Raw genomic sequence first — 23,592 nt, 5'->3', positions numbered from 1 at the left:
TGCAGATTAACCTCATTCCTTGCCTCAAGTCCATGACATTTCTGTATTTCTTTAGTTATTAAGTGCTTTTTGATAATTTTAAAAATACACATATTCGTTCTTAGAAACATTTTATCAGGTACTTCTCAGACTTTAATATATAGCATCACAGCCATATTTTAAGTACATAAACAATAACCTATATATTTTAAGTCAAAATTGGGCAACAGTTATTTTGCTTCCCATGTAGGAAACAGAAAGGTGCTGGAAAAAAAGTGCCAAGTACTTTAAACTACATTCAATGCAGTAATCTCCTCGAAATCATACTTTCCGAAGTATCTTTTTGTTACTATGAAATACAAACATGAATAAATCCCAGCCTTTATCGCATTTCATTGATGTGTATAGAGTATCATTTATAGCACGCCTTTATGTTTCAATTGTGTTCATAATTAACACTTTATTGGGATTATTATTTTTCACAAAATTATAGTATACCATTGGAATGCAAGTTTTTGTGGAGTTAAAATAAGCCAATAGGATTATCTTTTAACATTTAGAAAAGAATGGTTAAACTGTCCTTGTTGGTCAGTGCAAGCAAATACTAAAGGGCTTTCTTCTTGTTGGCTGCGGTTTTAGTTGGTAAGGAGCACTGGTACACACTGGATATCATTTGAGATGTGTACATCATCATCCACGGCATTGGCAATGTTTCTGTCGTGCTGAGTTTTTTCATTAGAATTTATTATGGCATTTGCTGTAGATAGGATTTGACTGGTAAAATCAACAAATATTGTAGTATGTTATTTAAATTTTTTAAATGTTTATTTATTTATTTAGAGAGAGAGCATGAGCAGGGGAAGGGGAGAGAAAGAGAGACAGACAGACAGGGAGAATTCCAAGCAGTCTCTGCCCTGCTGGAGCAGAGCCTGAGCCGGGGCTCAGATGCATGAACTGTGAGATCATGACCTGAGCCAAAATCAAGACTCTGAAGCTTAACCAGCTGAGTCACCCAGGTGCCCTTGTTCTGTTTTATCAGTAGTTTTCTTTTATGTCTACAGTTTTTGTATCCCAACCCACATTAATAATATTCTGTAAAGGCACCCTTGTGAATGTAAAAATTTCAGGACCCTCAAGAACTTTTTAAAAAGCATCAAGTGTCACAATTTCATTCTGAGGAGCCTGAAATTAAGGCCTCCATTAAGAGCAACCTCGGGCTGCATGTAGCTCCAGTTCCAGGAAAAGCTTCAGCTGAAGCCACCCTCAGGACCACCCTCGGATCAGCCGATCAAAAGAAATGTGTAACATTCCTGAGGTCTGAGTCAGGGCTGGGAACTGCAGGTAGTTACTCTGTACAGACTAGCCAATCACTCACCGCTTGCCTAAACCCCACATAGGCCCTTTGAGCTCACCTCATAATTGGTCATTTTCAAAGGATTCTCAAAGGTCATGATTGGGTCCCGCCAAAAGTATCGGATGCCCCACAGACACTGAATGGTCAAAACTGTTACTATGGGTGCTGTACAATTATGACTGGTGCTTATGTGATGATGCAGTATGTACAACGTGTGCACTGTAACACCCCCGTCCCTTACCCCATAAAAACCCTGCTCCCTATTGTTCGGGGCTTCGCCTTCTGCCACGACACCGGTAGGCGGGCGAGCCTCTGCTCGAGCTTGTAATAAAGACCCTTATGTACTTGCATCGGTGTCGGCTCCTTGGTGGTCTCTGGGGACTCGCGAATTGGGCACAACAATTCCTCATTTGGTAAACATCTCATTTTATAATTGAAACAGATTAGGCCTTTGGGACTGAAAGAATTCAAGACTTTCTCTCATCCAATGAATAGTGGACTAGAACTTTATTCTGTTGTTTCCAGTAGCATTTGGCTGACACATGAAGAGTATTTCCAATAATTTTTTTCAGAATTCCCCACCAACCTGGATTCTTATGAAAATTCCCCAAAATAAAGGAACAAACTAGACATAATATTTTTTATTCTAATAGATTAAAAAACTGAATAATCAAAACAAAACAAAAACACCTCAATCTGATTGTTCTGTTTGTCTTTTATTAATAATGGGATTTTGACCAGTGTTTTCCACAAATACAGTACATCCTCCTGTTATTCAGTAATTGACATTTTCTCTTAGTTCTTTTCATGTTGGTTAAACCCATTAATGCAAAGCTAAAATTTAAAAATATAATGACATTGCAACAATGTTGGATAAGTTATTCTTTTTGAAATATTCCAGAACTTTTCTAATACCTGTTTTATGCACAAATACCTTAATTGTAATAGTGCCATACATCTATTTTATTAGGAAGCTCAAAAAAGTATAATTAACTTTCATCTATTAAAGGGAAGAAACTTTATTGGTGAAATAACATTTATTATTGAAATTATTATTGGTCGACTGGCAGAATTTTACTGTATGTTACAGTCAATTAGCCATCATCATTTTCATGAAGTTCTGTAAGAAACACTTCCTACTTAATACCTTTGCTCCTGAACAACACCAGTAATTTCCTTTCCCTTGGGGCATACAGCTGTCTCCAGCCTACTCAGAGCCATGTCAGGGCATAAAATCATCTTGACAGAAAGCTTTAAATTATAAATAGTCCCATAATGACATTCAGCTTGGGTGGTACATTTATAAAAGGAGTTATTAAAGAAAATGTCATTCCAACCCATTACTATAACTGGAATCCTTCACATTTCTGCAGTCATCTTTTGATGCTCAGATAATATTTGCATATGCAAGCATTTAAACAGGGCTATTGAATTTACAAGTATAAAGACATTCTAAGAATATTGGGTAAATGGCTTCCTAAAATGTCTAAAACTTTTTCATCACAAATACATCTTCATATATACCTTCTCCCTGTGAAGACTGTGGAGGGACTGGAGTGTAAAGTCTCCAAGATCTTGATGTTATTCAAAAGGCATAGCTCTGGAAATACTCCCTATATGATAAAAAAGGATCAGAGGTTGATTTATCTCGTTGTTACCTTATAAGCAACTTCAGAATATTGGATATTGAATAGAATTCTATGAACACTTTTTCTTTCCTAAATGTTGATTATAAATTATTTGGTGTTAGCATTCTGAGTTTTAAATACCCAATTAATTCTAGCATCTTACTGGCACATTTAAATTTTATGAGAATCTACTTTTAACCCAAGGTGTATTTTTTCTTTGAACAAAAGTATAGTTTCTCAGAAAAGCTAACCTCTTAAATACCTGTAGTTCTCTACATCATCTATTTTATACTGCTATGTACTGGGTTATTGGGTTATTGCAGCACCTGAGAGCAGGGCTAAGAGACTGAATTGAAAAAGCAGTGGATGGTAACATTTGGAATACAAGTCCTTGTCGCAGAGCCCCTTACCACGCTTTAGCCTGTGTTATGACTGAATCATTTAGCTGTAGATTATTGCTGACTTGAAGCTGGCATTGTAGAGATGCCAATGTTAGATTAACAGGAATGTATGTATAGGTGTGTGTAAATGTTCATTTCATTTAAAGTCCTATCCCCCACTCAGTTTGTAAACAGTGTTTGCAAGATGCTGCCTAGTGGACCCCCCAGAATCCGGCCAAACTGCCGATTCCCACTTCAGTCTTCTAATTCAAGTTTTTAATCACATTTTCTTCTTTGATCCCAAATCCTTTTCAATAGAGACATTTTCTTACCAGGCTTCTGCCAGTTTAGCAACATTTATTCCTCTTTTAGACATGTCTTGAAAACAGCATAATAGGTTTATTCTTTCCTTTCTCAATTTCTGTCTCTTAAAAGTGATTTCTGTTAAAGGCTCAGTGTTCTGAGTTGTTCCCTATGCTACCTAATCACTTTAGCCACTTAGCTTTGAAACTGCCTGGTGAAAAATAAAGTTGTACTGGCAGATATAGGTCAATTCGTTTGATTTCTCATTTTCTTCATTCCCCTATAACATGACCCAGGGATGATGAGAAAGTATAATATTTTTAGCTTTCTTTGGAAAAGCTTTATATTCTGGCTGAATTTAAGCCACACTGATTTCTGTTATTTTAGGTGAATCCAGCTGTTTATTTTAGATTAGTCTCTAGCTTTATGAAATAACCTTTTGTGTTGATATTTAGCAGGAGAGGAACACAAATGAGTTAACTTCATTTATTTAGCATATATTATTATCCTCTATCATGTGTCAGCCACTGTGCTTAACCACTGAGCATAGCCATAATGAAAGATATTTTCAGAGGAGCTCATAACCTGGTAAAGAAGATACACTCAAAGCTTTGTTGGTTGGTGAATTAAATTTCTAAGTAAATTATTTTAGGCCCCTGCAACAGACTCTTAATGATCTTGTGGTTAATACATTTCTGGTCTTAGGGTTAGAAGGTTTTCATTTCATTCATTTCTGTTGACTTTTCCTCTTCCAACATATTTTTAATATGATCTGAAGTAAGTCATGCAATATGTTTATAATATCAGTAATATCTGTTTATAAAGCATTATGAGATATTTGGGGAGAAAGTGCTGGGTCAACAGAAATGTTATCCTTTCAACAAACATTTACTGAATATTGGTGATTGAAGCATTGTGTGTTAGGGTCCATGAGCAATACAAAGATAAATGAGATGACAGTGTATAGAGTGGTAATGGGGTGTGGAGGAAGTTTGTGGAGGAAGAGGTAAGACATTTCTTTAGTGCTTTCATGTAAAAGCAAATCTATGTTTAAATGAGCATCTTATGGTAATTATATTCTCTCTTATAAATCTTTTTCCATCTGTTCATATGATTTGTAATTAGATATTTTCCATAAGCTTAGTGGGCACTCTGGACTCAAAAATTGTTCGTTTCTTATTAACCTAGTTAAATTGTTTTCTTTAGCTTTACCTCTTTTTGACTAGTATTGCCAGAGTATTTAATTGTTATTATTAAAAGACATCTTTTGGGGTGCCTGGGTGGTTGAGTTGGTTGAGCGTCCAGCTCTTGATTTTGGCTCAAGTCATGATCTCATGGTCATGAGATTGAGCCCCATGTTGGCTCTGTGCTGGGCATGAGGCCTGCTTGGGATTCTCTCTCTTCTTCTGCCCCTCCCCCATATTTGTGCTCATGTGTGCACAAGCGCCAGGCACACTCTCCCTGGATGGTTCGGGGGGGAGACATCTTTTGAATATCAACTATATGTGTCAGGGTTTTGAACTTTGAATAATATACCACATCATTTCATGGTGAGAAGTTCTTAACAATCACCACCAGTGTTGACTATAAGTATATTTTAATGTTACGTAAATATATGGCAATATAAAATTAAATATAAACTTTGTGTAATTTAAGTTCTCATGATCATAATATAATAGAAACAATAAAAATATATTTATGGTATTAGTACCAATATAGCATGGTATTAATTTAATACTATGTATTAGGTTATTTTCCTGAAAGTAAATTGCTGCTCACAGTATGAATGTGACCCTGATAGCTATGATGTGTTTTGCTTTTTGTTTTTGTTTTTTTTTTGAGCTTGGCATAATTATGGGGCCGTGTGCTTTCAGATGATTCAGTTTTCCCAGCATAGTTTTCCAACCCACTTGGAAAACTTACTTGTATGGTATGATGTTGGGTCATGTGATCTTCACTTGGTGCGTTATTTACATATTAAACCTCTTTATGTACTATTTTCTCAGCCTGCGACAAAGTAAGAACTAGTTGGCTCCAACACAATGGTTAATGCTTCAATAAATGTTGGCACCATATTGCATAACAATACTTTGTTATGAGATGGCAGTCAGATTATCAGAATCTACTTTTTTGAGAGAGAGAGAGACAGAGAGAGAATGCACATACACATGTGTTGGGGAGGGGCAAAGGAAGAGGGGGCCAGAAGATCTGAAGCAGGCTCTGTGCTGACAGCAGAGAACCATATGTGGGGTTGAACTCATGAACCATGAGATCAAGAACTGAGCCGAAGTTGGACACTCACTGACTGAGCCACCTAGGCAGCCCCAGAATCTAGTTCTAGTAAAGCTTTTAGATTTTTGTGGAAGTAAAATTGAAAATTAAAAAATATTAAGAGTATTCATGGACCACTAAGGTATATTCTCAAAGATTCCTTGTCCAGCTTGAGAAAAATGACAAAATGTAGAGTGTATACAGACACGTAGACACTGTATATATGTGGCATGAACAAGTAGAAATTCAATAACTTATAAAATTAATCATGCAGGCACTATATGGATATAAATTACTACAGTGCCAAATATAATGATCAAATTAACTATTGAATAATTTTATTTTGGAGGTACAGTCTTAGCACTTAATACAAGTAGAAATTAAATTCCTTTTGTTTTGAGTGCTTATATTCCTTTTGTGATAAAAAAAATAAGGAAAAACAAGATTTTGCACAAATTAAGAATAAAGCAAGGCATTGCAGATCATTTACCTAAAGAACAATACCAGTTATTCATTTTGTTTTTGTTTTAATTTGTTTATTTTTTTAATGTTTTATTTATTTCTGAGAGAGAGAGAGACAGCGTGAGCAGGGGAGGGTAAGAGAGAGAGGGAGACACAGAATCTAAAACAGGCTCCAGGCTCTGAGCTAGCTGTCAGCACAGAGCCCGATGTGGGGCTCGAACCCAAAAACCGTGAGATCATGACCTGAGCCGAAGTCGGACGCTTAACCGACTGAGCCACCCAGGCACCCCTAGTTATTCATTTTAATAAAAGGCAACATAATTATAATGGGCTCAGGATCAAAATAGTAGTGGTTATCACTAGTCATCTTCTTTACCAGGTGAGGCAGGTACAGGAAGAGATTGTGGTTTTGTAAGCATCCTGTTGCTGCAGAGGCAGCAGACTCCACAGGATATATAACCGGAGGCTTTCCATACCACCAAGTGCTGTCGCTCTCCCTTTCTGCACCTAAGGGAGATGAGGCCCACTTTCCCCCTGAGCCCAGTCTGAGCTTCTCAAGCGGTCTTTACTAGCTCACAGGATAAACCACAGTTAGTTTAAAAATAAGCCAATTGTTTAAAAAGAAAAAGCCAATTGTTTTTGGGGGGGAATATACTGAAAAAGAGATGGATAAAGAGTACAAAGAAAGCACAGGAGTTATGGAGAAACATTCATAGGGGTCTGTTCCCAGTCCATTCTCTTCAATACATAAATACTGGATCAACGTGCTCTGTTAGCACTATTTGTTACTACATTTGTTACCTGAATCTTGACCACTAGTTATTAGAAAGGAACAAGGGAAACTATGAAAGTAAAGACCTAGCCTTGATTTTCTAATGCAAAGCATGTAAATCTAAAATTTTAATTTCTTACTTGACAATAAACTATTTGTAAAAAAAAATATTTTTTCCAAGAAAAAAAATAAAATTTTAATTTCTTAATCTGGCGATCTCTGGGAAAACAGTCAGTTTATCTTACTTCCTCGTTTAAATCCTTCAAAGACTTTACCACTGTTTATAGGACCTTCATGAATTTTCTTCTGGTAATCTTATTATATCCCTTCATTGCACTTTACATCCCAGTGATATTGACCTATTGTAGTTCGTTCTCTACTAGACTGTGACTTCTACGACAAAAACTTCACACAGTATGTAGCATGCAATAGTCCTTCAGTAAAATTGTAATTTAATTGAACTCTAATTGGATGAATCTGGGCAAAGCACTTTGGCAGTGAGTAGATCTTTTTGACCTTTAGTGTATTCCAGAGTAGAAGAGGAAGATTAGAGATAAGAAGTATGTTAGAAGACCAGAAAATCCAGATCTTGCATGAATTCTGAATAGTTGAGTTCAATCAACATGCATTTATTGAGTAACCATTTCCTGCTACTCATGGAGTTTGGTAACTTGTATGATTATCAGAGTCACATTGTTGAGTATGTATAGAATGATGAGGAATATTAAAAAATATTTAAACTGTTAGGCTGAAGTTTTTGTTTTTTTGTTTTTTAATTAGGACTTTAGAGACAACTTGTAAAGATAAGAGCATGAGTATTTCAAGTTTTCTTTTGAAAACTGAGTCATAGATGTTGCTTTTCAAGCCAAGTAAAGGTTTGATTATTTTACACTTCATGGCTTTTTTAAAATTCTAGTTGCTATAACAACTTTGATATTTCTTTATTATTTTTAGCACTTCAGTTGCCATAACAATAAGATATCTTTAAAAAATAGCAATTTTCTTTTATAAGGGAAAAAATCTCCTCCAATTAAAAATGAATTTGAATCAACATTTCTTTGCTATAATGTGAACCCATTATTCAAAATGTAATTGTGCTATTCTGTTTTCTTATAATTTTGACAGACTTTTGCAGGAGATGTTTTAAGGTTCAACTTTTACCTCTGTGTTTTTATTACTGTACAAAAATTAAAGACAGGTGGCTGTATTGAACCTTTTCTGTGACATGCTATTAATACTTGATGGGATTGCATTGATCTAAAAATCTTCTTAAACAATTTAATTTCCAGATTTGTTTCATAAAGTAGGAGAAGAACATGGCTGATGGATAGCTCTTATATGGAAGATGTAAGAAAGCTTGGAATTTCCTTTTCTCTTGTGTTATTTTTAAGTGTATTTATCATGTCTATTGCTATACTAAAACAGTTACCACTTCACTTATCTAGAAATAACTGACAACTCAGGCCTGAGCTACAGCATTTTATTCATAGAATAGTACTTCTGTTTACTCTTTGAGAAAAAATTCTCATAAGCTTTATTTCTGATAGTTAAGCCTTCAAAAAATTAGGGATAGCAAATTAGAAGAGGAAAGAGGAGTGCTGCTATATTTGCTATGCAAACAGAGTTAGAAAATATGGAAGCTCCATTCTTTTCTGTGTGTCTGGTTCCTTGTAGAAATTAAACAAGTTTGTCTGTCTCTCTGTAAAAATAAAACCTATGTATCTATATCTGTGTATACACATATGTGGACTCTAGTGGCTACAAAGGTGTGATGGTGATTATAAGGCAATCTTAATACTTGTTCTAATTGGTGTTAAGAATGATGATCCCAGCCTTTCAGGCAAAATTTAATTATGTTCAGAATTCTGAGTTTAAAAAGGCAGAGGAGATGTATATGATACATCTTACAAAGATTTAAATTTAAGATTTGATGGAGTGAACAAAACATCAAAAATTTGAAAAGAGAAAAATCCTCATTATTTGGAAATTGTGGCATCTGTGTAATCGAGGTTTTTATGGACTAAGCTTTGGTGATTTTTACAGTACAGTGTTAATAATCATATAAATATCCTAAGATGCATGGTCATGTTCAGATAATGTATTTATATTAAAAATGTACTTTTTAAAGGGAATGTTGAGGGAGATGGAATTCAGTAGAAAGCAGAAGCATTGTTACTAATTTCCTAGTCTCAGGTTATTTGTGGTGTAGTTTCTTAGGGAGAAATGATTAAAAAGAAAGTCTTTGATAGTTAAGAATATGCTTACTTTTACTCTCTGAGCTTTGAATGAGCTGCTGTGTGCTTTTTTTTTATGGTTTATCTTTAATTTCTAGTTTTCATAACCAACCTTAAGAGATAGGTGTTACCTCCATTTTACAGATGGAAGCTAAGAAGTATGACATATCTACAGCGTCATAGTTAATAAGTGCTGCAGCCAGCATGCGTCTCCAAATCTGGCTCATTCTAAAGCCTGCACTGTCTTCTTTAAGTCATAATCTTTCCCAGTCTCCAAGTATAATAGACGTTTACTAAAGATAATAGCCCAACTTAAGGAAAATGAAAAGAAAGATCATACTATGCATGGTTTTATTTATTTATTTTTTTTACTCTGCACACTATTTTTGACTGATTAATTTGATTTTAATTATATCTTTTATTTGAGGGTTTCCCCCACTAAGAGTTAAACATGCATGTAGAGCTCCTGAGTGACTCAGTTAAGTGTCCGACTTCAACTCAGGTCATGATCTCGTGGTTTGTGGGTTTGAGCCCCGTATCTGGCTCTGAGCTGACAACTTGGAGCCTGGAGCCTGCTTCAGAATCTGTCTACCTCTCTCTCTGCCCCTCCCCTGCTTGTGTGTATTCTCTCTCTCTGTTAAAAATAAACATAAACAAAATAAAGATACATATAAATTAGTATTTTTTCCCTTCATTTTCCTTGTATCTGATTAAAGATCATGAAATCTCTCAAACTTTTTGCTTTCTTGGCCAGTTGTCTTAGATCCCGCCTAGCTGGGGCAGTCTCAGAGTGTTGTATAACTGGCATTTAATAGGAAGTCTTTTCTCACTCAGTGTCTCACTTGCATCTGGGCTGTTGTGTCTGTGAGTACAAACACTGAACCATGAGTCAGGTATCCTGATAGAGAGAGTGTGAAAGTAGGCACAGGATAGATTTACTTATTCTGTCTGTTCTTTTAGACATTCAGTAGTTCTCTTTCTTGCTTTGGAGGATTCTGGTATTTTTCGCTCAGGTAGTTTAGATATCTAATTTGGTGGTTTTACATTAAGAAATGGAACACTTGAAACACACAAGTGCAATCATAACTTTATCATTCTTTTTGGCCGTAAGTTACATGTATGTGAAATTATAGACCTTAAATGTTACATTTTGATGAGTTTTGTTATGCATACATGCGTGTTACCCATGGCTATCGAGATACACAATGTTTCCTATCATCTCTAAAAGTTTCCTTATACCTCTTGTTTGTCAACACACATCCACACCCACGAGGCAACTATGTTATTTCTTTCATCAAAAATTAGTTTCACGTATTTCAGAACTTCATTTATGGACATATTACAGTTTGTTTATCACTTTCCATGTTGATGGATATATGGGTTGTTTTCAGTTTTTGACTATTAAAAGTAAAACTGCGAGGTGCCTGGGTGGCTCAGTCATTTAAGGGCCTGACTTCGGCTCAGGTCATGATCTCGCAGTTCAGAGTTCGAGCCCCACATTGGGTGCTGTGCTGACAGCTCAGAGCCTGGACCCTGTTTCAGACTCTGTCTCCCTCTCTCTCTGCCAATCCCTGCTCATGTTTGCTCACCCCCCACCCCGTCAAAACTAAACATTAAAAACATAAAAGTAAAGCTACTATGTACATTTTAATAAAGGTTATAGTTTGATATATGTTTTCATTTCTATTTGTTGGACCCAAGGAGTGGTAGGGTGGACTTGTTTAATGTTATAAGAGACTTCCAAACTTTCAAAGTTTTAAAATTTGGGCCATTTTAAAGGATATGGAGAAAAAGGAACATTCATGCACTGTTGGTTGGAAGGCAAACTGGTACAGCCACTGTGGAAAACAGTATGGAGGTTCCTCAAGAAGTTAAAAATAGAACTACCCTATGATCCAGCAATCATCTTACTCTTTATCTAAAATATACAAAAACACTAATTTGAAGAGATACACACACCCCTATATATGTAGCAGCATTATTTATAATAGCCAAATTATGGAAGCAGCCCGAGTGGCCATCGAGTGATTGATGGATAAAGAACAGGTGGTATACACACACACACACACACACACACACACACACACACACACACACACACAGAGGAATATTATTCATCCATAAAAAATAATGAAATCTTGATATTTGTAGTAACATGGATGGAGCTAGAGTATAATGCTAAGCAAAATAAGTCAGTTGGAGAAAGACGGATACCATATTTCGCCCATATGTGGAAGTTAAGAAACAAAGCAAGCAAAGGGACAAAAACAAAAAACAAGAGAGAGTTGCCGAGAAACAGACTCTTAACTATAGGGAACAAACTGATGGAGGGGGTTGGGAGATGGGGGAAATAGGTGATGGGAGTTAGGAGGACACTTGCTGTGGTGAGCACTCGGGGATGTATGGAAGTGTTGAATCACTATGTTGTACACCTGAAACTAATATAACACTGTAAAAAAATTTAAAAATTGGGCCATTTCACATTAATACTTGCAGTTTATAAGAGTTTGACTCATGCATTCTTACCAAAATTTAGTATTTGCAGTGTTTTACTTTTAGCCACTCTAGTGGGCATATAGTGATATCTGACTGTGATTTTACTTTGTCTTTTCTTGATGACTGTTGATGCTGAGTGCTTTTTTATTTTCTTGATGGCCATTTTTTCCTTTGTGAAGTATCTATGAAAGCATTTCCTCATTTTTAATTGGGTTATTTGTATTTTTACTAACAAATTGTAGGAGTCTTCATATATTTTGGATACAGATTTTTTGTTAGATATATGTTTTGCTAATATTTACTTTCTGATTTTCTTTATGCTGTCTTTTGAAAAGCAGAATTTTAATTTCAAGTATAATTTATTATATTTGATATTATATATTGATATATATATTATATATTGATACTGATATATTATTATATATATTTACTTTGATGTTATTTTCTGTATTTTAAGAAATTTTTGTCTATTTACATGTCGTGAAGATATTCTCCTTCTAGGATGTTTTCTTTAAGAAGCTTTATATTTATAGTCTTAATTTTTATGTTTAGATCTGATTATCTCAAATATATTTTTGTATATGGTATGAGGAAGGAATCTAAGTTCATTTGTCTCATTATCCAAATTTTTCTAGTAACATTTACTGAAAAGATATTCTTTTCCTCTTGACTTATTTTAAAGTCTGTTAAAATTCAGTTGTTAAGTGTGAGTTTATTTTTTCTCTCTATTAGTGATTTATTTGTTTATCCTTATGCCAGTCTTGATGACTATGGCTGTATAGTAAGTCTTGAAGTCAGCTTGTGCCCATCTTCCAACTTGTAAAAGATCATTTCATAAGACTGTTTTAGCTACCCTAGGTTCTTTTTTGTTTACATATAAGTTTTAGAATCACATAGAATCAACAAATAGCCATACATCCATAGATTAATTTGAGAAAAGCTAACATTCTTATTAATACTCTTGAGTCTTCTAATCCATAAAGGTAGTATATCTTTCCATTTACTTATGACCTTTTCATTTTGTAGTTTTCAGGGTAGAGGTCTTATACATCTTTTGTTAAACTTATCCATATTTTCTGTTTTGGGGGGCCTATTGTAAATGGTTTGTTGCAGAATTTCATTTACTATAGTTTGTTGCAACTATCCAGAAATTCAGTGGTTTTTGTATATTGCCTGTATTTGGACAAGATTTACCCATTAGTTCTAATAGTTTTGGGGGTAGATTTTTAAAGTGTTTCTTATGTATGTAGTCTTGTGTTCCTTTTCTTGTATGGCTTAGCTATTTTTTTTTCTTGCCTGCTACTGACAGGGACCTCCAGTACAGAGGGAATGGAAGTGGCGAGAGCAGACAACTTTGCCTTGTTTTCTATCTTAAGAAGAAAGTATTTACTCTTTCACCATTAAATATCACTCTAGCTATAGGATTTTCCATGGAGTGTCTTTATCAGATTGAGGAAGTTTTCTTCTGCAGTGCCACTCACTTAAGAGTTGTGAAATATTTGCAGTTGTTAATAACTTGTCTCCTAATGAAATAAAGTTAATAATGTAAACTTGCTTTCTATCCTTGAGAGATCACTAAATCAGTGGATTGTAATATATGCTACTTCAGAGGAGTTTTTAGACCATTTAGACCAAATTATTCTGATAGAACATTTAAAATACATTGATACTGCATTTTGCAGCATTTGTCATTCTTAAAAATAAGTAAATAATCATTATCTCCTGCTAGATAGGATTTTTCAAAGCTCTAGTCAGATATTCATATGGGTTTAGGGAGAGGTATAGATGAATATTATTGCCCTTAATTTGAATATGTTAGGAGGCTAATTATTCTTACTCTACAATTTGGTTATATATTTTACAGCTTTCTTGTGAAGCTTGTATGTCATTCAAGGGGTATTGCAAGGAACTTTGTGTATTCTGAGGTTCACAGAAACTGGTTATTAATGTTTGACTTTCTTATAGACTTTTTGAACTATTTTTATGTTCTTTACATTAAAGTTTTGTAAACATATACTTGTTTAGCTCCAGTTTTATGCCCAATGGTTTAAATTAGGCACTTAAGATATAATGAAGAACAAATCAGTTATTACTCCCTTCTTGGGGATTGCAGAATATTCAGGAAGACAAAATTGAATGAAATAGATCATTATAAATTATGATAAGTGTAGAATCTGGTCTAATCTGGGAATTCAAGGAAGGTATCTGTGAGGAAGTGGTATTTGAACTAATTCTGAAGGTTGCATCTATATTAACTAAAACAAGTGTGATGGCATAGTAAGCAGCAGGTGTAAATGTCCTGAGGCGGTAGAGTGCGTAGCAAACATGTAGGACAGGGTGATGGGTAAAATAAGAGAAGGCAGAGCCGGGTTAGCTAATCCTAAACAATACAGAAAAGAAGTAAGATTGGATCAGTATGTGGAGAACAGATTTTATAGGACCTGTTAGGATTTTATCTTAAGGGCAGTGTGAAACCACTGAAGTATTTTAAAAGGGGAGTGATAACATCTGGCTTGCATTTGGAAGGAAGATTCTGTCTGTACATAATGGATTGAAGAGAGGCCATAGACAGCTCATGAGGACTGCACCGGAAGCCACTGCATGTGCTCCCACACAAGATAATTCAAGCTTGCTTAGGGTAGTGACAGCAGAGATAGGGAAGAGTTAATAGATGGGAGGAGTAGTTGAAGAAATAGATAAATTCTGAATGCATACACTTTTTTTGTACCTTTACAATTGGTTAAAAAAACCCTTTAGTTCTGTATATGTTTACTTTTTACAGTAGTTCTCCTGGATAATCATCACCTGTTTATCTTATCTAGCATTGATAGTGACGTCCCTCTCTCACTCTGCTATTTAGCTCCTGTTGATTGGTTGCCTGAAATGCTTGGATGTTTAATAATGAAATATTGATGCATATAAAAGAATATATAAAACTTAAGTACATGTAAAAAAAACTCAAGCACCTGTGATGTGTGATCTTAAAAAGCTATAGTTTTAGCTGTTAGAAGTAATTCTGAAGTATCCCAAAGAATAATTCCTCTTCTATATTTCCCAACTAGCATTCATCAGTTGAAAGGAGAGGGAGGTGGTTGACAATGATTGCAGTAAGAATGGCAATAATAAAATACTTAATGACCCCTAACATGAAGAGAATTATGCCTAATTTAAAAACAAACAATGATTTATGTAATGAGCAATGTTAATATATGATATTAATGCTTTTGTATTATTAAAGCTTCACATTATAAATTAGTTCCTATTATAATCAAATTATAAAGAAGGTAGAAAGGGAGAAAAATGAGGGACCAGTAGAGCAAGTCAATGTCTAAAAAGAAGAAAATTATCTTATGAGAACTGCTGAAGCTTTTTCTGGAAGTTGGTAGAAAGAAAGAAGAAAGGCTAGTGGATCAAAGGCTCTACTTGAACTCTCTCATATTATCGTTTGCCTTTGGAAGCACGTACAATTATGGATTATTTAGAGTATTTGTAGACTCAAATCCCTGTCAGTGATTAGTTTTGGGAAATCAATGTGTCAAACCAAAGCGATCTAGTATTTGAATTTCCCTATGAGATTTTTTTTTTTTTTGCCATTTCTCTGATTTTGGAAATATTACATTCAAAACTATTTTAAAAATATGTAAAGCCTATCCTTGTAAAAGGTTTATTTAATATGGAGATGGGACCTGTCTATATTCATGAATACTTATCAAATGTAATTTTTATTTTGAATATTTATTATTATTATAAATGAGAATGTTAGTTAAATCCAATCTTGCTTGATTTTAATGCTTTTAGGTATCCCTAAAGGTCAAACTACTTTCCTTGTAAAATAGGACTTTCTAGTCTTTTGTATTGTACATTTAAATATTCTCTTTCAAACCTCAAGATGGTACTCATTCTGTGATTGTTATCTAACTTGTTTTATAAATTAATTCTGGTAATGAAAAATGCGCTTCCATTCTTTCTCTATTTCACCTCAACCCCTGAAGATTTTTGACAGTAATATGGTCTTCCTTCCTTAAGGCAGTTTAGCATGGAGGAAAGAATAGGGTTTTCTGTTCTTTAGAAATCAGTTTTGGAATCCAAAATAGTTATTCTTAGACATTACCTTACTGGCAGCCATCAGTGGAAAGGAAAGGGAAGGAGAGGGTTTATCAATATGGTGTTAGGAGTGACAATTTTGACCTGTTTCAAGGCTAGTTTCATGACTCTTGGAGGCAAGTTATACTTACTTAGCTTCTCTAGTACCCATCTTCTTCCTTTGGAAGATGATAATGATGGGTACCTACTCCATAAAGATTTAAGGTTTTTATAGAGAGGAAAATATATAAAGCACTTAGCATAATGCTTGGCACACAGAATGTGCTCAACAGATGTTAGTTATCTTCCATTTTCATCTTAATTTCCCTTATTTAATTCTGAAATAATTTGTAAATTAATTCTAAGTCACTTCAAAGAAGAGTGCTGATCCCATATGAAATACGCTTAAAGCAAAATGTTTGTCTCTATAAGTGAAAATAGGAATGTTTTTAACCTCCCTCATATAAAGTAGCTTAATTTGCTTTCTTCTCACTTGGGTATGGTTAGCTCAGTCACCGTATGACAGAGTTCTTTGACTCTGAGTGTTTTTCATAGTAAGATAAAAAGTGGAGTAAACAGTCATTCTACTTATTTCTAATGCCTACTTTTCAAAGTTCATATTTGACCTTAAATATTTCCCCAAATAGATTTTAGCATAGAGGTGTTAGTTCCAATGTTTTGTTTATACAGTTAAATACATCAGATTCAGCAATTTAGTGTGGGTGTGGCAGGGATTAGAGAGAATATTAAATGACTTAACTTCTTTAATCAAAATATATCTATATTTTAGGGAGTAAAAATAGTAGCTATATCATTTGAGTTCACGAAGTCTTAGCTGATTTTTAATAATTAATACGTTTTTTCTGCCAGTGAGCATTAGATTACTGCTGACTTTTTAGTGTCATAGTACCTTGTGGTAGTTTCTCTACAGGGTTTAAAGGTGTATCCCAGTGTTTTTTTGTTTTTGTTTTTGTTTTTTGTTTTCTTGTTTTTTACTGTCCTTTCCATAGGAATTAATCTTTATAAATGCTACAAGGAGACTACCTCTAGAGATTTATACGTGCCATTAATATGTTATAAGGATCGGTCAGTCCCATTGTCTTCTTTTGTCAATCTTGATCGGAGCTTGCCGAGTAAGTCTATAAGCCTGCATGTGCCTGGCAACTGTTACCTAGTGACAGTTTCAGCTGCAGTAGCCATTGGCTGTGCTGTTGATTGGGGCAGGAGGACCGAGTCACCTTTCTGATGGTGAGTTCTGCATCAGCTCAGGATGAGGAGGAGAGGAGCAGGGCTCCGGCTCAGGCGGAGGCAGTGATACTGAGAGATTGTGAAGAACATAGCGACAGCATCCTGGTAACTGCATCACAGTAAATCGGACTTCTGAATCAAGCAGCCCAGCCTAGCAGCTGATAAGAGTGAATGTAGGTGAGAAGCATTGCCTTATTCCTGTAAGAAGAGAACTATTTTGTGATAAGTAAAACTAGGAATGTGCAAGGAGGAATATCCTGTGGCTATTATAAAAGAAGGACTTCCCTGAATGACTTGGTGGTGCACGAGAAAATAACTTTCAGAGAAGAATGCTTTCTGTTAAGCTGCTGCTTTGTTCCTGAAGGAAATGTTTTTATTTCTAATGCATGTTACTTCTTCAAGAGGTATGACAACAAAGACTGACAAGAAACTCTCTGAAATACCTGCACTTTTCAAAAGATTTTTGATAAATGTTAACCTGATAACAGAATGACCTTGGAAGCCTTTTGGATGGATTCTGTCCTGCAAGCCTTTCAGTATTTCAAACTCTAGGATTTAAACTCATCTTGATGCTTTAGAGGTATTTTAAAATTAGTCCATCTTATAACCTACCTAATGACCCCTGTATTAATTGAGCACTTGTTCAAAATAGAAAACAGAAATAGAAGAGGCATTTTCATAACATATGGCTGCTGTATAACTGCAAGTATAGCAAACAAGGTAATTTTCCACTTTCAGAAGATTTAGTCGAAGTAATAATTTAATGTGTTAATCCTCTGATGAAAGTAGAAGAGAATAGAAACAGACTACGAAGCCTACTGGAAATGCCTAAGTAATAAATAATGGCAGCATTTCTAGTCAAATGAACTTAGACTATATAGGAAAGTTTCTATTGTTTAAATTTCATATATATGTGAGGTATAGGTGTGGTTGCAAAGGTGAGAAATAACTTTGAGCTGTGTATTTATTATTCCATTAGAAGTAAGGTGGCATATCAGATAATGAAAGTTATTTTCAATTATTGATGCTGAAATTAATAACATTTATTTTCCTTTTGAGGAAAAAGTATAAATTACATGTAGCACCAGTAATTGTAATGGACTGAAACTGTTTTCATCTGAGTGCTTTAAAGATTGCATGCAGAATTAAAACTTTACAGTTTATCATATCTTGTCAGGTGTTAACCCATTGCGTATAATCTTCCCTACTGGAAATATGCTTTCATTTCCAGTTATAGGGCAGTATGGAATCTGTTACCCCTGTTCTGCTCCTTTGTGCCCAAGTAGAGCTGAGTTGTTTAGAATTAACCTTGTGTGCATGTGTGTGTGGGGATTTAGCTTTTTTGAGAAGTGAAAAATAGATCATAAAGTTGATCTATCAGCATCAAACCCTGAACTGAGCCCAAAGACACTCTTTGCCGCAATGAACTTTTTCTTAGATTTGCAACTAGATCTTAGATCTTAATTATTTGAAACTGTAAAATATGAATCCATTTCTCATGATAGATGAAGTAGGAAGCCTGAGCCAATTTAAGACTCCCTCCTCCCTCATTATTTCTAGTTGATCCCTAAGAAACTACCTTTTCGATGAGACCAAACAGTCCACAAAGTCTTTTCTTCTCTTGGCAATTGAGGTTTTTTTCTTTTTACAGATTTGATTTTTCATAGTTCAAGGTAATAGATCCATTTTCTCTAGAAGTGCCTTGTGTCTTCAAAAAGTTGTTTGGGAGAGCATCAGAGGAAGCTAATCAGTGACCTTTTCTCACCTCCTTTCTAGCTTATTTCCCTTTCTCTCCCCCCAAAGTTGAGATGTGTCACTGCTGCACTGAGACTGATGAAGAGGCTTGAGTACTTTCTGGGATGCTCGGCTGTGACAGAAGCACTGCCACTATCTACCAAAGCTGGTCCCGAGACATTCATGTGTAGAGTTTAACACATGCTGGACAGGGCACCTGCTTGCTGGAGCCAAGGCTACATGTTCCCTTAATTCCAAGCCATGAATGAATCCAGGTGGACTGAATGGAGCCTCCTGAACATGAGCAGTGGCATTGTGAATGTGTCTGAACGTCACTCCTGCCCACTTGGATTTGGCTACTACAGTGCGGTGGATGTGTGCATCTTTGAGACCGTTGTTATTGTCTTGCTGACATTTCTAATCATTGCTGGGAATTTAACGGTCATCTTTGTGTTTCACTGTGCTCCACTGTTACACCACTACACTACCAGCTATTTTATTCAGACAATGGCATATGCTGATCTTTTCGTTGGAGTTAGCTGCTTGGTTCCTACTCTCTCACTTCTTCACTACTCCACAGGTATCCATGAGTCATTGACTTGCCAGGTTTTTGGATATATCATCTCGGTTCTAAAAAGTGTTTCTATGGCATGCCTTGCTTGCATAAGTGTGGATCGCTATCTTGCAATAACCAAGCCTCTTTCCTACAATCAACTGGTCACTCCTTGTCGCCTGAGAATTTGCATTATTTTAATCTGGATCTACTCTTGCCTCATTTTCTTGCCTTCCTTTTTTGGCTGGGGGAAACCAGGGTACCACGGTGACATTTTTGAATGGTGTGCCACCTCTTGGCTCACCAGCGCCTATTTTACTGGCTTTATTGTTTGTTTACTTTATGCTCCTGCCGCCTTTGTGGTCTGCTTCACTTACTTCCACATTTTCAAAATTTGCCGGCAGCACACCAAAGAGATAAATGATCGGAGGGCCCGATTTCCTAGCCATGAGGTGGGTGCCTCTGGGGAGACTGGACACAGCCCCGACCGTCGCTACGCCATGGTTTTGTTTCGGATAACCAGTGTGTTTTACATGCTGTGGCTCCCTTATATAATTTACTTTCTTCTGGAAAGCTCCCGGGTCTTAGACAATCCAACAGTATCCTTCCTAACAACCTGGCTTGCTATAAGTAATAGTTTTTGTAACTGTGTAATATACAGCCTTTCCAACAGTGTTTTCCGGCTAGGCCTCCGAAGACTGTCCAGGACAATGTGTACATCTTGTATGTGTGTGAAGGATCAGGAAGCACAAGACCCCAAACCTAGGAAACGGGCTAATTCCTGCTCCATTTGAAGAGAACTATACAGTAAATCCAATGTAATCTGACAGGGGTTTTGGATTGTATTCTTGATTCTTCTGGAAGTTTGCCACTAGAGAAATATTTACTTGAATAGTTGACTATGAGATGAAAGGACTAAAGATTTCTCTTTTTTTCTTTTCTTTTTCCACAGTAGTGGGGGAGGGGGAGCTAGAGAAAAGAACCTATGGAGGGTAATCTCATGAGATAACTATGGTATGTGAGTATATGTGTACAGTAATAGCAAAATTAAGCACTGAAGATGAAAAAAGTATTGAACAAAATATCTCAGATCTTCCACAGGACACGAGCAAAGCCCCTCGGCATCTCTGTCCTCTCTGAGCTCTCTCCTCTGTCTTTGCCTCTCATTCTGTCTGTCTCTCCCACTCTTTTTGTGTTTGTGGAAATTACTTACATAAATTGTCCTTTATAGAAGAATGCTACATATTATATATGTAGCAAAGTACAATTTTTTGCATCAAAGTATACTCTTAAACGTACTAATCTGCAACCCATAAGTGGTCTCTCCATGAAGGATGCATAGTAAGCATTGTATTTTATTACCTGCCATATAACCCTTTGCTTGTGTTTTTACAATATTCACAGTGCAAATTGTCTGCTATAAAAAAAAAGAAACAGTATTTTTGTTTCTTCTGGGTAAAATTATGCGTACCCACCCTCCACCCCCTTTCTAACAGCCTGCTATTTTTTTTCTTCCATTTTTCTTGAGCTGCATCCTTTGGTACCTTAATCCCAAAGTGTCTTAGCTAATGAAAGAATCTACTATATAAAGCAATCATAATGTTAAATAATCTATTCCTTCCAACAAAGGTTGTTTGAGATATCGTGTTAAATATTTTTAATAGCTTTTGTATACATTTTTATCTGGTTCCTTTCCAATTAGCTCATGTGCCCGAGTGGTATCTTTTTTTGCTATAATAAAGCTTTGTTTTTCTTTAAGGAAATCCACAAATAATTCTAATGCAGATTTCAGAATATTCACCCAGAAGTGAGGTATTATTCTTCAAGCCACATAGTGTGCCCTCCCACTTTTTTCCCCCTTAATAGTAAATATTAACCTTTTTGTGTTAGGTCTACAAAGTTAGTGTTGCGTCCACCAATCATTTGTGTGATATGTATTTGCATATACTATTTTTTTTACAACAAAGAAAATGTAAATTATATTATGTGATCTGTGCCTAATGTTTTCTTAGCACAATACATAGATCAATGTTGCTTAACTCATCAACATTGGAAAAAATATACAAAAACTTTGAAGAGAAAAATACTTTTGTGTAGTTGTTATTTAGATATTTATATTAGACCAAGCTGCATTCTTAGTACTGCTGAGAATACAATATACTTAATTATTAAATACAGGTAAGAGCTGTCAGTATTTCTTTTTGTAATCTGTTTTCATACGCAGAGATTAAATTAACTTATTTTTTAGTGTGCTACATGGAATTGTATAATAAATTGTCAGGGGTTTAGATGTAGCAAAATGGCATTTGGGGAATTAGTAGTGAAGCAGGTGTGAGTGGTAAAACATCTAAATCTTACTTTTTTACTATAAGTTTCCTGCCTGACAGATATTTTAAAGTTTATATCAGACTACTGAGTATTTTTCTTCTCAGCATTTTGATTCCTTTGTTCTATGAAATGCATTTAAGAAATGTGCCTATGACTTCAAATTGGAAGCCAAGTGTGTTTGCACACGAGTGGTTTGACTTCAGAGGTCCATTAGTGGAAATGTCATCATTTTATTGAGGTTGTTCTGAACCCATGTATATTTTTAAACATGTAAAGAAAGGTTTAAAATAAAGAATAAAATAGTATTCTATGTATCAAAATCAGACTTTGTTTCAGTTTCATAAAACCATTCACTTAGGGTCAAAATGTAATTGTTTCACGTTTCTGTGGTTTGGGTTGTTTATATTAATTCTTGCCCTCTGTTGGCAAGTGGCATTTTGGATATTTGAAATGAGCCTTTTAAGTTCAGACCAGGTAAAGGAAAATAAATTTCAAGAAAGCATAATACTACTAACATTTTGGCTGTCACAAACAGAATACTCAACATTATATGTATTATTTGGGAACCAGAATTTGGTTCTTTAGTTTGGTGTGTAAATATAGCTCCAAAGCACTCAATAGATAGTCTGTAGAGAAAGCTTGAGTCTGTGTTTATTACATTTTCCTCTTCTGGCTTTTCCTCATGATAATTAATAATGACAATTATGTGTCAAGTTTTAAACACTGTTTTTTTAAAAAATCTTTAATGTTTATTTTTGAGAGAGAGAGAGAAGAGGAGGGGAAGGGAAGAGAGACAGAGGGAGACACAGAATCCAGAGCAGGCTAGGCTCTGAGCTATCAGCACAGAGCCNTTCAGTACACCCCTTTCAGGTACATACTGTTATTATTCTCATCCTAGAGACCAGAAACTCAAGAAGGGTGATTGACACAGGGTCACTCAGTTCCTCCCCACAGGTTCATTCATATTTAGCTGGGTTGGAGCCAAAGCCTACACACTTAACCAGTCTGCTTCACTGCTTTTCTGTTTTTCTTCAAAAGCCTTTAAACCTTTGTACCTGTCTATACCTTTTCCTTATAAATTTCTCTGAGTTTTATTTTTTTCCTCACCTAAATCTTTTGCTGTAGTCCTTTCTATACCTTGTGATATCTTTTTCCTCACTCTTACAAATATCTTTTATTAAAACAGCAATCTGGTAAGCCCAAACTTGCCAGTTTAGCCTATAATCAAACTGAAACCCTGGGCATAGCATGACATTGCCTTTATTTATTTTTGTTAAGTTTTTGTTGAATAGTTTCTTCAGATCTCTGTAAATTTCCTGTTGAAAAAATTTTTTTGAGGAAGGTGAGTGGAAGAGAAAAGTGTTACCACATTCTGAACATTTTCTGTGTGTCAGGAGCCATGCAGAGCACATAGGCTACATTAGCTTGTTTAGTCCTCAACTCTAGTCCAACAGGAAGGTATAAGACCCTGGATTTCAGTCCAGGTCTCATACACTGGAGTAGCAAGGGGAACCTATAAGGCAAGTTCTACTAGGTTTAGATTTTTCATTTATTATAATGTTTTATGTGCAACTCTCAGACAAGCCTTTTAACTTCCTTTTGACATATTTTAATATGTGTTTATGTAATAGTACTTATTTTGAAACAACCCTGTCTTTTTTATATTAATATGCTTTAAGAATAGAAAGCATAACCATTATTCTCATCATTATATTGTATTCTGTGGTAATTATCCAATTTGGTTATAAGTGACAGCGAAACAATAAT

General features: G+C 35.3%; 2 protein-coding genes across 3 annotated transcripts in view; both read left to right on the top strand.

Annotated features, from left to right (window-relative positions):
• Positions 1-23,592, top strand: part of RABGAP1L (RAB GTPase activating protein 1 like) — a 674,356-nt gene that overhangs the window by 177,127 nt on the left and 473,637 nt on the right. The window lies entirely within an intron of this gene.
• GPR52 (G protein-coupled receptor 52) lies at positions 18,961-22,071 on the top strand. The gene has a single exon (XM_077763142.1). The coding sequence runs from the start codon at positions 19,206-19,208 to the stop codon at positions 20,289-20,291; it is 1,086 nt and encodes a 361-aa protein (XP_077619268.1). The 5' UTR covers positions 18,961-19,205; the 3' UTR covers positions 20,292-22,071.

This window comes from Crocuta crocuta, unplaced genomic scaffold, assembly GCF_008692635.1.
Source record: "Crocuta crocuta isolate KB4526 unplaced genomic scaffold, BGI_CrCroc_1.0 scaffold3, whole genome shotgun sequence".
NCBI lineage: Eukaryota > Metazoa > Chordata > Mammalia > Carnivora > Hyaenidae > Crocuta > Crocuta crocuta.
Note: the sequence above shows the minus strand (reverse complement) of the source record. Positions and strands in the feature narration are given on the sequence as shown.

Coding starts and splice junctions, on each gene's coding strand:
- GPR52 (XM_077763142.1), top strand. CDS start 19,206: ATGAATGAATCCAGGTGGACTGAATGGAGCCTCCTGAACATGAGCAGT.